This window comes from Hyposmocoma kahamanoa, unplaced genomic scaffold (assembly GCF_003589595.1).
Source record: "Hyposmocoma kahamanoa isolate Upper Pololo Valley unplaced genomic scaffold, ASM358959v1 91, whole genome shotgun sequence".
Classification (NCBI taxonomy): Eukaryota; Metazoa; Arthropoda; class Insecta; order Lepidoptera; family Cosmopterigidae; genus Hyposmocoma; species Hyposmocoma kahamanoa.
Genome location: NW_020654684.1, coordinates 870,827 through 887,620, shown reverse-complemented (window position 1 = coordinate 887,620; position 16,794 = coordinate 870,827). Strand labels below are relative to the sequence as shown.

The window sequence follows — 16,794 nt, the reverse complement described above, 5'->3', positions numbered from 1 at the left end:
AAATGAAAATTATTTGATAAAATAGCAAAACTCTCAATTTAAGTTAGCAATGAGTAACTTTCTTTGAACCTAATTTTATGGCATTACAGCGAACCAACATTGGATCAACTAATGTCAATTAGCCCGTCATGGTACGAAAAATGAATGCGGCTCAATTTTGGATTTGATTTGGCGTTGGCGAAAATGTTGTTAAAATGATCGTTTTTAAGACGTCATGGTATGAAAAAGCAACACGGACTTGTTTAGGTTCAAAGTTGAATCGCAATGAGAGTTCATGGTTAAGGTTCCTGGTTAACTTATGTCTCAGGGTGTCGGGAACAGTGGCCCTTGTGATTTAAAAGCTTGATTTGATTTAATTGCCTCCATGGCTGAACGATTCCTTTGATGGACTGCCACGCAGACCGGGAGAAACATTTGTATGGCCTACATTTATTTCTCTCATGAGTTTGGGTGTAGTTTGTGGTTGTTCTTGTTCTTCCTTGTTCTTGTTCGTCCCGTCATTTGTATTATAAAAAACACTGTTTAACAAATACTTTAAATTGATCTTTAGAAACTTAATTTAAGTTTTATAATACTCAGGACATTATCTTATGTGCGATGAACCTGAGTTTTTTGTACCATACAACAAAACTGTGCCTCTCTCAAGGCTCACCCAACTTAAAACTCACTTATTTAAACTTACCTACGACTTTCAGTAGGCACATACTGATTCCTCGACTTTGACTAAGTTCTTTCTGTAATTAACTGATTTCGTTTCACCAAATGCCAAAGTGTTGTGGGAAATATCTATCAAAATAATAAAAGTTGACGTTACTTAAGAAGTTAAAACTATGAGATGCAAATGAAACTATTCAACCAATCGGCCGTGACCATGGGGTTAATAAAGAGCTTGAAGCTTGTTGTTACGGACACCGAGCCATACACTCCGCGCCCCGCGCCCCAACCGAGACCGCGTCGCCGTTCCCCGCACCCCGCACACAGCGTCGTACTGAGTCGCCGCCCCCGCGCCCCGCGCACCGCGCCGACTGCCTCTTCGCCGACATCTCTACTAGATGAGAGAGTTAATTTAGTACTTAAGTAGGAACATGTTGAACAATAAAGGTGGTGATAGTGGTTAGTAGTCAGTGTTTCATTTACGATCCTGATCCCGAGAAGAGCAAGAACCCCATCGATCCAGATCGAGAACCTGAACAAATACAGTCCACCGAACGTTAACGATCCTACGAGAGCTAGAACACCAACACTTGTTTTGTTTAAAAACAACAAATATACGCGATTTACATGCGAAAAAAATAGTTATATTTTTACTACTTTTTGAACTGAGGTACTCAATTGGACTGTATTTCTTTTGTATGTATGTTACGCAATTACTCAGGCATTTGTAAACTGATTTTGATGATTACTTTTTTGTTGGAAAGAAGGTACCTCGGTATTGGTCCCATTTAAATTTGAAGAAACTATTCCACCACTAAGGATGACAAACTGGGGGACGAATCCGGTTTCGCGGACTTTCCTTTAACCGATTTCAATAAAATATGGCAAATACATTGACTTACAAATAAATGGACTACGGGTCTAATACAAAAACCACGAAAAAAATGTCCCAAGTCAATCTAATTAAACGTAGTTAAACTTTAACTTGTAAAGGAATATGAAAAAGCTAAAACGTTGAATTTAAATTGTAACGTCATCGCAGTACTGTCTAATTTTGCTTGCTTCGCTGTCAGTCGAACATACGAAGACTAAAGCGTGAATGACGCCTTGTATACGATTTTAACGCCCTATAAGTTCGGACACGTTTTAGCGCGAACCCGACGTCCATATAATTGTAAGTCAATGGGCAAATAGATGTAATTCCACTATAAAGTCGATAAGCAATATTATTTTAAATGAAATAGTTATATTTATATTATTATTCAATTATTCATTGATTTTTTTTCATAATTCCAAGCGACGGGACAAACATGTCGAGCGCCTGCTTGTAAGCGACACGCCTATGCATAACAGTTGCAGTACCACTCAGAGCTTTAAATCGCAACGATCACTGCCACTGCACTCGTCATCCTGAGACATAAGTTGATAAGTCCCATGCGCCGGTAATTTCACCAGCACCCTTACCTCACATTACTGCTTGGCAGCAGAAATAGGTAAGGTAGCAGTTCCCTGGACGAATTCTTGCACACGAGGTTCTACTGCTTCTAACATTTTTGGTACTCGTATATCGATTGTTACACGTACGAAATGAAGCTACTGCCGGCTACTAAATAGCTGTCAGCCATATGATACAAGGAAAGGACCCGAAACGTTGGTTTTGTTTGAAAAAACAAATATATGCGATTTAAAACCGAAAAATAGTTTCGTTATTCGTTGATATGTATAATATTATCATGGACCAAAATTTGAAGAGGACTGCTGCTAAACTCCTTACTAAAAGATCGTAATTCTGAAAAGGGCAAACTTTTTGTGTTTTATATCTAGTTTCATTGTTACCTATCAGAAATCCTAAATGACATTTCCCAGAAATAACGTTTGGTCGAAATTTCATAACATCGAAAGTAATTTTGAGAGGAAAATATTTTTTGTTTTAAACCTAACTTAACCTAACCTTTTTTTTTATTACCGTGAGGAAAATGCGTTACGTATTCCCCGCCACTGAGAAACGACGGGGATATGTGGGACCATGTCCTGAGGACTATGTCGGTCCCCAAGAGCATACCCACTAAAAACCTCACGATGTACCTGCGCGCACATGGCGCCGGAGCCGCGGGGTCCCTTTCAGATGCTACCGCTACTCCGGTGGTGCCGTTCCGCCTTTGGGCGGACCCCTACACCATCCCCCCCTTAATAATGGGGCGACCTGCACGGAGATGCCCCGGAACATTTGGGTATCTACCGGTGGCGGAGGCCTGTGCAATGCAGGGGCAGGGTCTCCCAACCCTGCACCCTGCTGGCCTCCGCTGATGGGACGCAGGCGATCGGCGAAGAGCCGTCGCGTGCGACCTCTCCGCCGACGCCGAGTGGAGTCCGAGAGGGCGCTGTCTTCGCGGACCCGCTCGGCCATCACATCACGTCCTCGCAGAAGGAGACCATCGTCTGCCATGACCTCTCGCTTCCCAGCATGGCTCTAACTATGCTGGGCAGTGAGAGGTCTCATCCCACCACGTCTACGAGATCCCGGCGCTGCTAGCTCCAGGTCGGACACACCTCCAAGGTGTGCCTCGCCGAGTCTGTAGCAGCACCGCACTCGTGGCGGATACTTCTCGCCCGATCCGGGCAACCAGGATGTTCCGCCCTCTTGACTTAACCTAACTTAACCGAACCTAGTCGTGTCTTTGCTATAAACATTCAACATATCCTGAAAGAACAACTGTTTCGTTATAATTCGGTTTTCGGTGTAATGAAAATTCGAACAAACTTTACTTCGTACAAATAAAAATTTCGACTTTGTGATACTTTACCTTAGTTCATCAATCAATCAATCAGCCTATTGCAGTCCAATGCTGGACATAAGCCTCCCCAAGTGTACGCTATAATGCCCGATCACCAGTTTTCCGCATCCAACCACTACCCGCAACCTTTTTTAGAGCGTCGATCCATCTTGCAGGGGCACCTACGTTACGTTTGCTGAGACATGGTCTCTACTCGAGAACCCGTCTACTCCATCGGTCATCGGTTCTGCGACAGATGTCGCCAGACCACTGCCACTTCAGCTTGCTATCTGGACAATGTCCACAACTTGAGTCTTATGCCGGATAACTTCGTTCCGGACTTTGTTCCTTAACGAGATACCCAGCATATACCTTTCCATAGCTCGCTGAGCGACGTGTTGTCTGTGAGCTGTGAGAGTCATATTCCACATCACGGCTCCGTAAGTCATGTCTGTCATAATTATATCTAGTTGGCACTGATTAATAGCCTGGGTAGTTTGTATTATGTAAATGGTCGTGGATATCAATTAATTTCTCTTTGATATGAAATATAAGAAGTCAGTTTTTCTCCTTGTAATGTTTTTCAAATATTATTATTATTATTAAAACTTTATTGATCACAAGACATTATGGTACAAAAGGCGGACTTAATGCTAAAAGCATTCTCTACCAGTCAACCTTTAAAAAAAGAAATTCACGAACGCGGCGAATTATTATATTAATATTGAACTCAAAATTATTTTCTGACCTTTGCCAAATATGTCTGTCAATAGATGGCATTGTGTGTACAAATTAATTTATAAATTAACGCTTTCTAATATGGGTAGATGGCGCTAATCCTAAACAAAACAAAAGAATGGCCGGCGCTATTCATAAAAATCTGTGCAATAAGCGCCATCTAGTTTATTTGTTTGTTATCACTAGAAATTAGAGTAGCTTTGTTAATATAAAACAAATTAGTTACGAAAATATTTGCTTTTTTTATATTAGCTATTTGGTACTTGTCGCGACATCTGGTGTACCAATAGGTACTAAAAACCCGACCGCGTCTTGTATCTCGATTGGCAGTCCTCTTGTGTTATTGGACCATGATATTATATATTTTTGGTAGTTATATGAACTTAAAAATAGCATTGTTAATATATATAGCTCTTCGTTATACTTACACTTTCAGTAACTGTATAATATGCTTTCCTAATTAGTAGCTGTCTAAGTTTATTATTGATATCTACAACTTCCGTATCTCTTAATTGTTTTGATACTTTCCACACATTTTATGGCCGTTTACTTGATGAATATTGTTCGAGCCGGGAAGTAGATAAATCAATATATTTTTATATTGTACGAATAAATGACATTAAAAATTACATGTTACAAAGGACATATACAATGGTGAGCTTATCTCTAGAAGAGATATCTTCTAGTCAATGCTAGCCGTGGTTAATAAAGTGTTCGGGACATTCTTGTACAATAAATTTATTAAAAATTATTGTTATAAATAAATAAATATTAGATCACATATATTGATCTGATCCCAGAGTAGGTAACTAAAGCACTTGCGTTTTGGTAGTCGAAAACAAAGACGATGCCTGGAACATGCAGATCCGAGACAATATAGAAAAGTTAGTTTCTACATTGACCCGACCAGGGTTCGGAACCTCGACGTCAGAGGGACAGCATAAAAATGGTGTGCAAGCCACTCGACCAAGGAGGTGTTCAAAAAAGGTATTGCTAATTAATGTTTATATGTTAGAACATGGTTTATAATATAATATAATTTTTGGCTAATATGATAATATTAAAGAAAAGAATCCCCTTTAAAGTCAAACTAATGCTTTACAACTCGTTGGCAGAATCGTATATTCAGTATGGTTTATGTAGCTACGGTCGTACCTTTAACTCATACTTAAATAAAATATATAACCTACAAGTTAATATTCTAAGACACATTGTATCAAATATAATCCGACTTCAAATGAAGAATAATGATATTGGTCTTTTTAAACATTGTAGAATTTTACCTGTTTATACCCAATTCAAGTATATGTTTTTAAAATCTATGTTTTTTAACAACGATCTTAAACAAGTAATAAATCACCCCGTGTGTACGCGAGGGATGGCTGAGGACCGGTTGCTAACGAGTCGCGCGAATAATGTGTACGGCGAAAGAACATCTACCTTCCTTCTTCCCCGACTTATTAATAAGTTACCACGGGAACTACGAAATACCTTAACAACCATTAATATAAAACATAAACTTAAAGATTACTTTGTACAAAACTTAAAAAAATGTGATGAACATTTAATATAATAAGATGAATGTATTTACCCAATCCTATTAATTTTAGTAATATATATTATAGATTATTTATACAAATTGCTTAAATATTTACACTTAAATATAAGCTTCTGCTAGCATGTTCAAATTTGTATTGTGTAGATACAGGTCGCATTATGACAATCCTTAGTGGTTTAAAATGCGATTAGAAACATATTTGTGTATTTTGTCCTTTATACAATAAATAAATAAAAAATAAATAAAAATATATCCGCCTATTAAAAGATTCCGGTTGTTTCCTAACAAACTTAGAATACGTATAATTTGTATTTGTAAACCCACAACCTGAGTAGTTACTTAATGATAGCTCATTGTACACCGTGAAAAATTAAATACTTCGACGAAGAAAGAGCGTAAAAACCATAATTAGAGACAAGTAAAAAATCAACTTTTCTATATGGCTCAGAGTCGTGGACGATCCGGGCATCAGAGCAGAAAAAAGTAGACGCTTTCAAGAGGTCGTGTTGGAAAAGGATGCTCCTTATACATTAGACAACTAGAAGGACAAACCAATCCATACTTGAGCAGCTTAATATCGTAGATAGACTTTTCTGAGAATCCTGCAGTATTTCGGTTATATTGCTCGCCAACAACCAGATAACCTTAACAAACTGGATGTGGTGGGCAAGATGGAGGGACAGAGACTACGCGGTCGAACACCTAACCGATGGAGACACCAAATGACCGCCCATTCAATCATTGCCCCTCTATAACAACTGCCCTTAGAGAGGCCGAAGACAGAATCAGATGGAATAAAATCGTCCATAAAGTCTCGAAAACCATTCGTGGACACGACCTTCGTCAATGAAGATAACGGCTAAGAAAAAGAAAAAACCAGCGAATTATTGACGTTCTGGTTCAGGGCACTGCCATTACGAGTCACTTAGAGGCACAAAGTTAACAAGTTCTATGTGCCTGTGCTTCATCAGTACCTTTACCTTTCAAAACTGGAACGCAGTAACGTTGACTTTACTGCTTGGCAGCAGAATTACGTATGGTTTAAATAAGGTATGTTTAGTAGTTGTATATTTAGCAACAGTAGAGGTCCTTGTGAAAGGATTGGTCCAGGGAAGTACTGCCACCTTACCTATTTCTGCCGCCAAGCAGTAATGTGAGCATTACTGCGTGTTCCGGTTTCGAAGGACAAAAAGGCTGCTGGTGAAATTACAGGCACACGGGACTTGTCAACTTAGACAACAGTGCCTAACAGTGCCCCTGAGATTTTTGCGATTAAAAGCTCCAAGCTCAGTGGCACTGCAACCGTTACGGATAGGCGTGTCGCTTACCACCAGGTGCACGACTTGTTCGTCCCGTTTCTTGGTATTTATTATAAAAAAATACTCAATAAAAATAGAAATTAATGTTTTTAAAGAGTCAGGGGGTCAGCGAACTCTAGATTAGAAACCGCAGACCTAAGCCTGAAGTATCATCTACGGGGACTCATACGACTTTATTTCTATGTTTAGTTTAAACCATTTTTGGCAAAAAACTAATGAGTAGAGAGCAGATATTTTTTTTATATTAGTTATTTCCTTGTACCTAGCCTAAGTGAATAGGTACGCAATTATATTATCCTGTCAAAGAAAAACCTTTATTAATTCCTTTCCATTTGTCTGACAAATAACAATCCATAGCCAACCGTCTGTCACGTTAATCAATAGCGCCCGACTGGTGCTTAAGTAAATATCTGACTCAGAAAGTTTTCAACCGTTGGAAGAGTCCACAAATAGATTTGGGACGTCGCTGTCTAGAGTAGTTATCACAGGAGAAACGCAGAGACGATTCGATAGATGTTCGATGGATGTTCGGCTTTGTTAATGCAATCAGCAAAAGAAGCGTGTCTGACCTAACCTGATCGTGTTTTTTTGTCATTTTTATGTGTAAAAATTATCACACATTGTTTTTATTTTATCTCTCACTATATGCTCCATTAATGCAATTTATGGTCATATTTACATCATTCTTAACTATTCGATTACAGTTAGTTACCATGCTGGTCTGCCATGCAGACATGCACTCTATTCCTTAGCCGAAAGAAATATAGAGGAGGGAGAAGTATTTGTGTGTACGTGTTATATTCTCATTTATGAATGGATAGCTAAATATTGTGTATAAATAAAAACAATCACATTCAAACTGCGTTTTCTCAATTTCACAATTTTGAGCTATGACAGTGTTTCATGAGCGATACCTGCCCCCGTGGCCGAACGGTTACCATGCTGTTCTGCCACGCAAAGGTCTCGGGGTTCCATTCCCGAGACGGCAGAAATATTTGTAAGGCCTGCATTTATTTCTCTCGTGAGTTTGGGTGTCATTTGTTACGGTTATCTATGTGTGTGTCCATGACACTCGCGATACAGGGTTTCCCTAGTGCGGGGCTATGAGTGTGTTAAATCAACATCATACAAAATGTGAAATGTTGTCAATTATTTTTTAAACGCGGATAGACTTAGGGTCTTATTCCAGAACTCTAATCTATGCTCAAATCTGGACTTGTGAATGATTTAGAGCACTAGAAATCATAATTAAGTCCTTGTCATTAGGGTCGTATTTCCAGTGCTTGAAATCATACTTATGTCCTGACCAGTCCTGACTTGAGCATTGAGTAGAGTTTTGGAATACGACCCTTAGTATTAAAGGAAAAATCGGAACAGCAGAAGTTCCTAAAATTTTTTCATACAAAACGAATAGCATTGTATTAAATTTGACCAACTTCTGCTGTTGAATTCATTTCTTTCAATACAATGAAATCATCCTTACATGAAACTGAGTCGATCAGCACTAACAAAATATTAATCAATTTTATTCATTTTTATGGACAACTCACGCTTGACCAAGTAATTGACTATGCCAAAATTATTTTCACAAAAAAGGCTTAATTTCGCATTTCCTTGCATCTTGTAAGGTTTCGGATTTCCCGATACTGACCCAGTTAAACAAAAACACTGCATCGCGTGTAGGTAATAAATAACGTCAATATAAAAATATATGTATGTTTTAATTTAAAAAACTATTTTGTTATAATTATGAATAACAAATATTGAACGCTTAGAAAAAATCATTAAATCTGGCTGGATTCGAACCAGCACTTTCGGGCAATCTGGCATCGTGGCTTAATTATTAAACCACGGAACGAATTAGAAGACCTTACGAATCCATCTATGTCCTTCTTGCAGACCTTTGTTTTTGGTTTTCTAATAGTTATTTTCCATAGCACCTTCTGTGAGAATTTATTTCTTCAAAAAAACCCTACAAAAAAGTTTTTACAGGGATATAATGTTTTTATGTCAGAACCAATTCGAAAATGATATTGACTCCTCAGAAACAAAAATCGTGTTACATAGTATAATTCATGGAGGATTTGTTTGTAAAGTTTATACAAGTTTTAATATCTCTAGAATATTTTGTATCTGTTACAGGGTCAAGAGGAATAAATACCACACCAGCAGCTGCATTCGATTAAAAAACTGTAACTATGAGCTTATTTAAAATGTCTTCTATTATGATAGGGGTTTCATGACTAGAAAGCCGATCATGTCATTGGCTGTCGCTCGGGATTACTTTAAATACGTCTCATATAAAATACGGAATACTATCGTCTGTAAGAAGAGATGTATCTCTATCGTTATTGACATTCAGAAGAAAATGCTCACAAAGGCTACAAGCGATCATGGATGCACGTTTCTTATAGTTGGTTCTTTATGAATCGTTCGTGAACATTTTGACAGACACAAATCATTCAGACACAAATTGGCTGCTCCAGAACAAAATTTAATAACGGAGAAATTTACTCCCCTGGTACCCACCGAACGGCGGTGACAGTCACGTTGCACGGTTAGACTTCACTGCGATTTAACTTTGTCTAGCCATGTTCGCCAGATACCATTTGCCAACCATTGCAAGTGGATTAAATAGGGTACCATTTCCCCATATTGATCATGTACATTTCTCAAGCAAGTTTACTCGCGATGAAGCTCGACTTATTATTTATTACTTTGCCCAAAGTATTATCATAGCCATACAAAGAGGAAGCTGCTAGAATTTTGGGTACCCTGCTGCAAGGAACCAATTTAATTAATTTAATGTAGCTTTAGTCGTAGTATTTAAGTTTTTAATGTAGATTTTATCATCGCCACTTTGTCCAGGGTCCACCAGACGTACAGGAAAGGCGTACATCGTACGGGGAGGCTCTTTTCGTGCACATCAAAATTTAAAATTATGTTAAAACTACAATACTATTTCATCGCTCTGTTCCATTATTTAGACAGTGCGTCTAATCAGTCCGGGAACAGCAGTTGAAGTTAACAACGGTAGTCTAAAATCCTTTGATGTACGGCCCCCTGAGCGACGACTTGTACACAGTCCGAACATTCGCGATGACAGTCGATTATGGTTGGTTATGTGGTGTCGCTTTATTGTGCTTCACCTTCGTAACGATAGAAGCTGGTACGACCCCTGCATATCACTATTTCATAATTTCTTTGCTTGCACCAAGTCATGTCTGAACCAATGAATGAATGAAGGAAGGAAGGAAGGAAGAGAATTTGCTATAACGTCATGTCTGGTAACTGCTGCACCTACTTTTAAGTTCTTTGATTTAAGGATATGAAAAATAGATATAAGCCCGAGAGGCCCTCAGCTTTTGTTGAACCTTAGCAAGCGCAATACAATTTATAACGTGCATTTTGAACGATATTCACACATAAAAAGGAAAATAACTATATGAACCCTTACAGAACCGGGACATAAAGCATTTTTATTGACGTAGGTAACAATAAAATCGGAAACACACGTTACAATAAACTAAGTCGTAAACGTAAATTTCACAAAAGAAATTGAATTTTCGAATGATATTGAAGAAAAGGAAATCACAATCACACCAAATAAAGAGAAGAAATTAAGTGTAAGGATTAAACTTCAACACGCATTAGATAATCTAAAACAATGAACAAGCCGTGCGCACGCTTATCCAACTTTAAATTGCTAAGTTCGGAAATGCACTGCCTTTGCATTTGTCACCCTAAAACATAAAGTTGATGAGTCTCATGTGCCTTGAGTTTCACTAGCACCCTTACCTTACAAAACTGGTAATCAGTAATGCTCGCATTACTATTTGGCGGCAGATATACGGTGGCACTTCTCTTAAAAAGACTTCGGCTTCAGGCAACCAATTTAATCAAAACACTCATGACAGCCAAACAATATTGGAGTGCACTAAAGGAGCCTACCCGCATGACATACCATTGCTTTCCTGTACGCCTGGTACTCACTGGCCAACAATCGGCGTAAAATCAAGCTTACAGTGTATACCATCGATACGATAAGAAGATGATGAAACCGTCCACACCATCCATAGTTCATTCCAAATATTTTTACAGAGGACAACTTTGGCTAATATATTTGGAAGAGTGTGCACAAGAACTGTACAATTTAGTTCCACCTCACCGTTCTTTTTTCTGACTACCAGAAGACCAGAACACTCCTTCCTTTTGTCATTGACTTACCACCTGTTGTTTTGTTTCTTTTTTCCTGATTCTTGTCTTATCGTGTCGATAGCATATACTATAATGTTTGCCATCGTGTATCGTGACATCCGTCCAAAACAACAACTGTGAAATAAGTATACTCGACCAAATCAAAAATTCAAAAGACAATGTCAAGTATGAAGCAATTTTGCAATTTAAATTGTGGTGTTCAATTTATGACGGGCCATGACCTTTTAACATGTTTTTTTTTAGTATTAAAATAACAATATTATTGTGGAGATACATTACATTTTCAATTTTGATATAGAACCAGGTAACAACTCCTTTGTAACGTATACCACGTACAGGTTGTATTGCCTACGATTCCTGCACTAGGCAAAGCCTATCTTGCAAGCTTCTTTTCTTCTACGTTTAATGTTTCAAAGTTATGTATTTTATTTTATTTTCTACATTGTTTATATACCTGTATCTCGCAGAAACTCACAATTTATTTTTAACAATTTATTAGTAGTTTCATTTACTTTCCAATTGCACTTTTTTTGCGACTTTTATCCACCAAAAACAGGGGTTATATTTTAATTTACGAACGATTCCTTAACATTTAGGTTTTCGTGTAGTGACATCGGCAGATTCCATAGCAAGATTGGATTCCACGTCGACCCCGCTCAAACGAGGCCTCAAGCACTCTTTGCGCCCTCACGCTCCAGTTATCAGAGTGCACAACATCGGCAGTACTGTTGACACCGCTGTATACTTTCTATTATTCGAATATAAAGAGAAGAAGTAGCACTCTAATTTGTAATTCTTATTTAAATTGGACAATTTTTATAAAAATTATGAGTCTTGAAAATATAATGTATTTCAGTAATACCCCATGATGCTACGTATAGTTTAAACTATAATTGAAGCATTAGGTGCAACAAAGGGCGTATCACATAAAAGTAAGATTCCAGAGAATTTAAAATAGTTTTAATGTCATAATATCTTTTTAATATTTATAATATGACTCTTACATACAAAAGATTCAGGTGTTATTATTATTTTAAAACAATTAGAAACGTTTGAAAATATCGAGTTCTTAGGTTTTCGCGATTGTTACGCATAGGAAATGAAACTATTTTTCCGGATTCAACCGTAACCATGGGACCTGTAAAGGGCCCGAAACGTCGGTTTGTATGAAAAAACAAATATACGCAATTTAAATTCGGAAAAATAATTTCATTTTCTATTTGAAAATATTTTTTTTCCTTGTGTTATCCGCCCTTGTTGCTTCAAACCGGTAAATTAATGGGGCGTTCGTTTTATTATTGGTTTTTAAGGAAATAAATTGTGAATCGGTCTTATTTAAAAGTTACATTGAAACGTATTTTTAATCATTCATTAAATTCGCTGGATTAGAATGAATCAACAGTATCATCGTCTTAGATGCTCCATGTTGATTATGGAGTTGCTTGTTTCAGACATTTTTTACATTAAAATAAGTTTTTACAAACTGCGGGCAAACGCACAATTATAATCTATGCCACTAGGCCGGAGCGCCACCTCCTAAATGAATGAAACTTACGCCATCTAGAAGGGAGATCGAAATTAGTTTTTGTCATAAGATACTAGATAGTGTTTAATATGTTTTGATGCAATAACATCAAAACGGGCTTTGGGTGCCGAACGCCCTTGTTGTTCCCAATGCTTCAACTAATACTTTCTCTTTGTATCCCATAGCCGTGGTTACGTCGTGTACAGTGTATTTTAACAAAATTTATCTCAAATCTGTGGCCGAACGGTTACCATTACTGCCACGCAGAGGTCCCAGGTTCGATTCCCGGGCCGGGAGAAATATTTGTACGGCCTACATTTATTTCTCTCATGAGTTTGGGTGTAATTTGTGTTTGTCTATGTGTGAGTCCATGGCACCCGCGACACAGGGTTTCCCTAGTGCGGTGCTATGTTGAGTGTGTGCGTCATTATTATTAATCATATGTAAAAATATCGTAAAATAATTTTCAGCGCTTAAACAGCACTGCTGTTTGTAAAAGAGTTCATCTGGAGAAGTACTGCCATCTTGCCTTTTTCAGACGCCAAGCAGTAATGTAAGCATTGTGCACAAACTTATGTCTCAAGGTGACGGGCGCAGTGTCAATGCCCCTCAGATCTTTGCGATTTAAAGCTCTGACTGACACTGCAACTGTTATGGACAGGCGTGTCGCTTACCACCAGGCGCACGACTTGTTTGTCCCACCACTTGGTATCATAAAAACCACTCTTCAACGCCAGACTATACCATATCGCACATGACAACAAACGTAGTGTTATCTCAAAATTGCTTTATTAATATTGCCTATTGCATTTCAAAGCGACAGTGTTGTCCTGTCACTTTGAAATTAAATCATTTACGAATGACATACAAATATGGCGAAATTTTGGAGATAATTTATTAATGCAAAGATCGAACGCTCAGAAAAAACACAGAAAAAATTCCTTCGATCCGGTCGGATTCGAACCGACGTCTTCTTGCATACCGTGCCAGACGCTATACCAACTAAGCCACGGAACGAACCAACGGACCTCACGAATTTCTCTATGTGCTTGCGTCGTGTCTTTGTACTTGGTCTTTCAACGACTTTTTAGTCCTAGCGCCATCTATGAGAAATCTATTACAGATTTATCACCCAGTTAGTACCTTTACAGCTACCAGTCCTGGCGAGAGATGTCGCTATTCACTGTGTTAATTAAATTTTTATTGAATTGATATTCAATTATTTTTTGTGAAATTACTTCACTAGTTTGTTATAATTATTAATACAAAAGAGATAAATTATTAATTTTGAGACAGGACTATGTTAGTTGTCAAGTGCGATATGTGAAATTACTTTTTGAAATAGAAATAGAAACCATTTATTGTAACGCCACATTATAAAAAAACACAAAAACAAAGACTAATATAACTAAAACAGAAATAACACAAAGAACATCGTAAAAATATTTCAACAACAAGTTGCATAATACTATACTGACATGTGTGCGGCTGTGGCGTGTACAAAAGGATCCCATTCAGCTAAAGTCACAACCAAGGCTAGGTTGTGACGCTGGTTTTCAATAGGCCCTAGCCGAGTGAGTGAGAGTGACAGACGTATGCGTCCCGGAACAGATAATAAAATAAAATAAACTACGTAAATACTTATATCATGAGTGTGTATAGTGTTATTGCAGTGTGTACTCTTATATCGAATAAATACTTACATAATCTTTGCAATATATACATACAGGTATAAGTGTGTGTAGTGTGAAAACAAATGAATAAAATATTTAATACATATTTAAAGTACATTACTTCAAATTATATTAAACAAGATTGTCTATTTTCGTAAAATAAAAGTTCTTTGACTTCAACATTAAACAACTCTTGTTCTTACGCAGTTACTATTTCGAATAATACTATGTGAATTAACATGTTTAAATGTTTATGATTATTAAGTTAAATAAAAATATACAATCAAAATAAATTAATAAATTAATAATACAAAATAAATAAATTTTGAAAGAAAAATTACTTTTTTTCATTTATTACAAACGCACGTGCCTTATATAGACCGATGGTAAGTTATTTCTTCAATTCCCTAAAGCGAAACACGCAATTTTCTCATAGATCCGCACAGAAAATATGTAACAAACTTTCAAAAAGGTTTTATATGACAGAGTTGGTTCTCTTGAATCGAGCAGCAAGTATGTAGAAAAGAGTCGCTGTACCTCACACAGTGGTATTTACATTGCTGCCGATTTACATAACTGCATAATGATATTTACATAAACTCAAGTGAGGTTTTAAGCCACGCCTAGTTTAAGATTGGCAGTAAACGTACCCTAATAACTTTTTCACCTCACTAGCTCGGAAAGGCTTTATTTCTCAATAGAAATCTGCGCGCAAAATTTTCCACGCTAGCGTCGAAAAGGTTTTTGAAATTCGCACTTGGTGTGGTGCAACTTTTTCTTTCGATGAAAAAAAAAACATACTAATTGTCGTACATTATTTATGTAATATATATCCGTTGATATGATATTTTATTCTTATTGTGGTTGACAATAAATTGACAACGATAACTAATTTTTGGTGTATGAATGAATAAAACTGATTTGTTCAACTGTTTTTTTTTCATCTACCATTTTCCTCGCTATAGCAAGATGAAAAGTTGTGAGTTTCGCTCGGCAGCAAAGTTGTTTCGCGTCTTGTGCCTTGAAACCCTTGCTACGGTCAGGATTCTATTTTGGAACCACGAGCAAAGCGATTCTTATCGTCTGTATATATAGAATCTTAGATTATTTCTCTGCCTTGTACCACTAGCAAAATTCACAGGTAACGGAACGTAGTTCTTACTGTAAATAGCTCCTCGCAAAATCTTTTAAATATTTTTTAGGAAAAACACAGTTTTTACTTACGAGTGCAACTGATTCTTGGTGTGAGTGAGTTGATTGAGAAGCACTATTGTTTTCACAGTCTGGGGCGCAGGATTTACTGCAAAATATCCTTGAGGTACGACCATAATTACGGTTAATTTATGTAATTCGAATTCTACGTTTCACCGGCACAACAAATCACAGTTAACCTCAAACTCCTTATCAGCTGATTGGACGTATGAAGCCTGTTGGCGTCTACGGAACTGACAGATAGCTAGTATTGCCAACATAATTATAAGAGAAGCGGCTGCGTTCACGCATGCACGTTCCGATTTACGCAGCAACAATAATTTTCACGGCCAGGAGACCGCACTAAGTCGGACGTGGTAGCTGTCACACTACCGCCACCTACGAGTAGTTATATACTATGCCTCTTCAACGCACACCGCCGCCGGTCTCGTCTAAGCAAGATGAAATAGATGATGATACGAACACAGGAGCCAAACCCGTCACTATGAGAGCCGCTAAGAGACAAGCTCTTGGTTCTCCTGATCCGAATTCAGCATCAGCTGCGGTTTCAGATGCACCGGTAACCACGAAACAAGTAAGAGATATAGTGCAGGAAGTCATCGCAAGAGAAATTGGTGCTTTTATGCAACAGATCACCAAAACCCTTAAGGAAATTGTTTACACGGAACTTAAGCCCATAAAAGATGATGTTCAAGAACTAACAAGAGCTGTAGACCACATGAGTAATCAATATGACGATATTCTCAAGGAACAAGTGTGCGTCAAGGAGAAGATAAAAGAATTTGAAACTGAAAATCGCTCCTTGAATTTAGCAGTTGATGATCTAAAAAAACGCATTAATCAAATGGAACAACATGCTCGTTCATGCAATGTTGAAATTCAATGTGTTCCTGAGAGGAAAAATGAGAACCTAATGTCCATTATTGCCACACTTAGCGAGGTGGTTGATTGTCCCTCAGCTGGACAAAACGTATCTCACTGCAGCAGAATTGCGAAGTTCGATTCTAACTCTAGTCGTCCGCGTTCTATTGTGGTTCAATTTTCAAACCCAAGGTTTCGCGACGAGTTATTGGCTGCGATAATAAAATTTAACAAATTGAGAAAGGGCGAAGAAAAGCTTAAC

General features: G+C 37.7%; 1 protein-coding gene across 1 annotated transcript in view; it reads left to right on the top strand.

Annotated features, from left to right (window-relative positions):
* The first annotated feature begins 16,068 nt into the window (after positions 1–16,068).
* The window catches only part of LOC113236294, a 125,111-nt gene continuing 124,385 nt past the window's right edge, over positions 16,069–16,794 (top strand). Inside the window, exon 1 of the mRNA XM_026472306.1 lies at positions 16,069–16,641. Coding sequence (XP_026328091.1) covers positions 16,069–16,641 — 573 coding nt within the window. The remainder of the gene's footprint in view (positions 16,642–16,794) is intronic.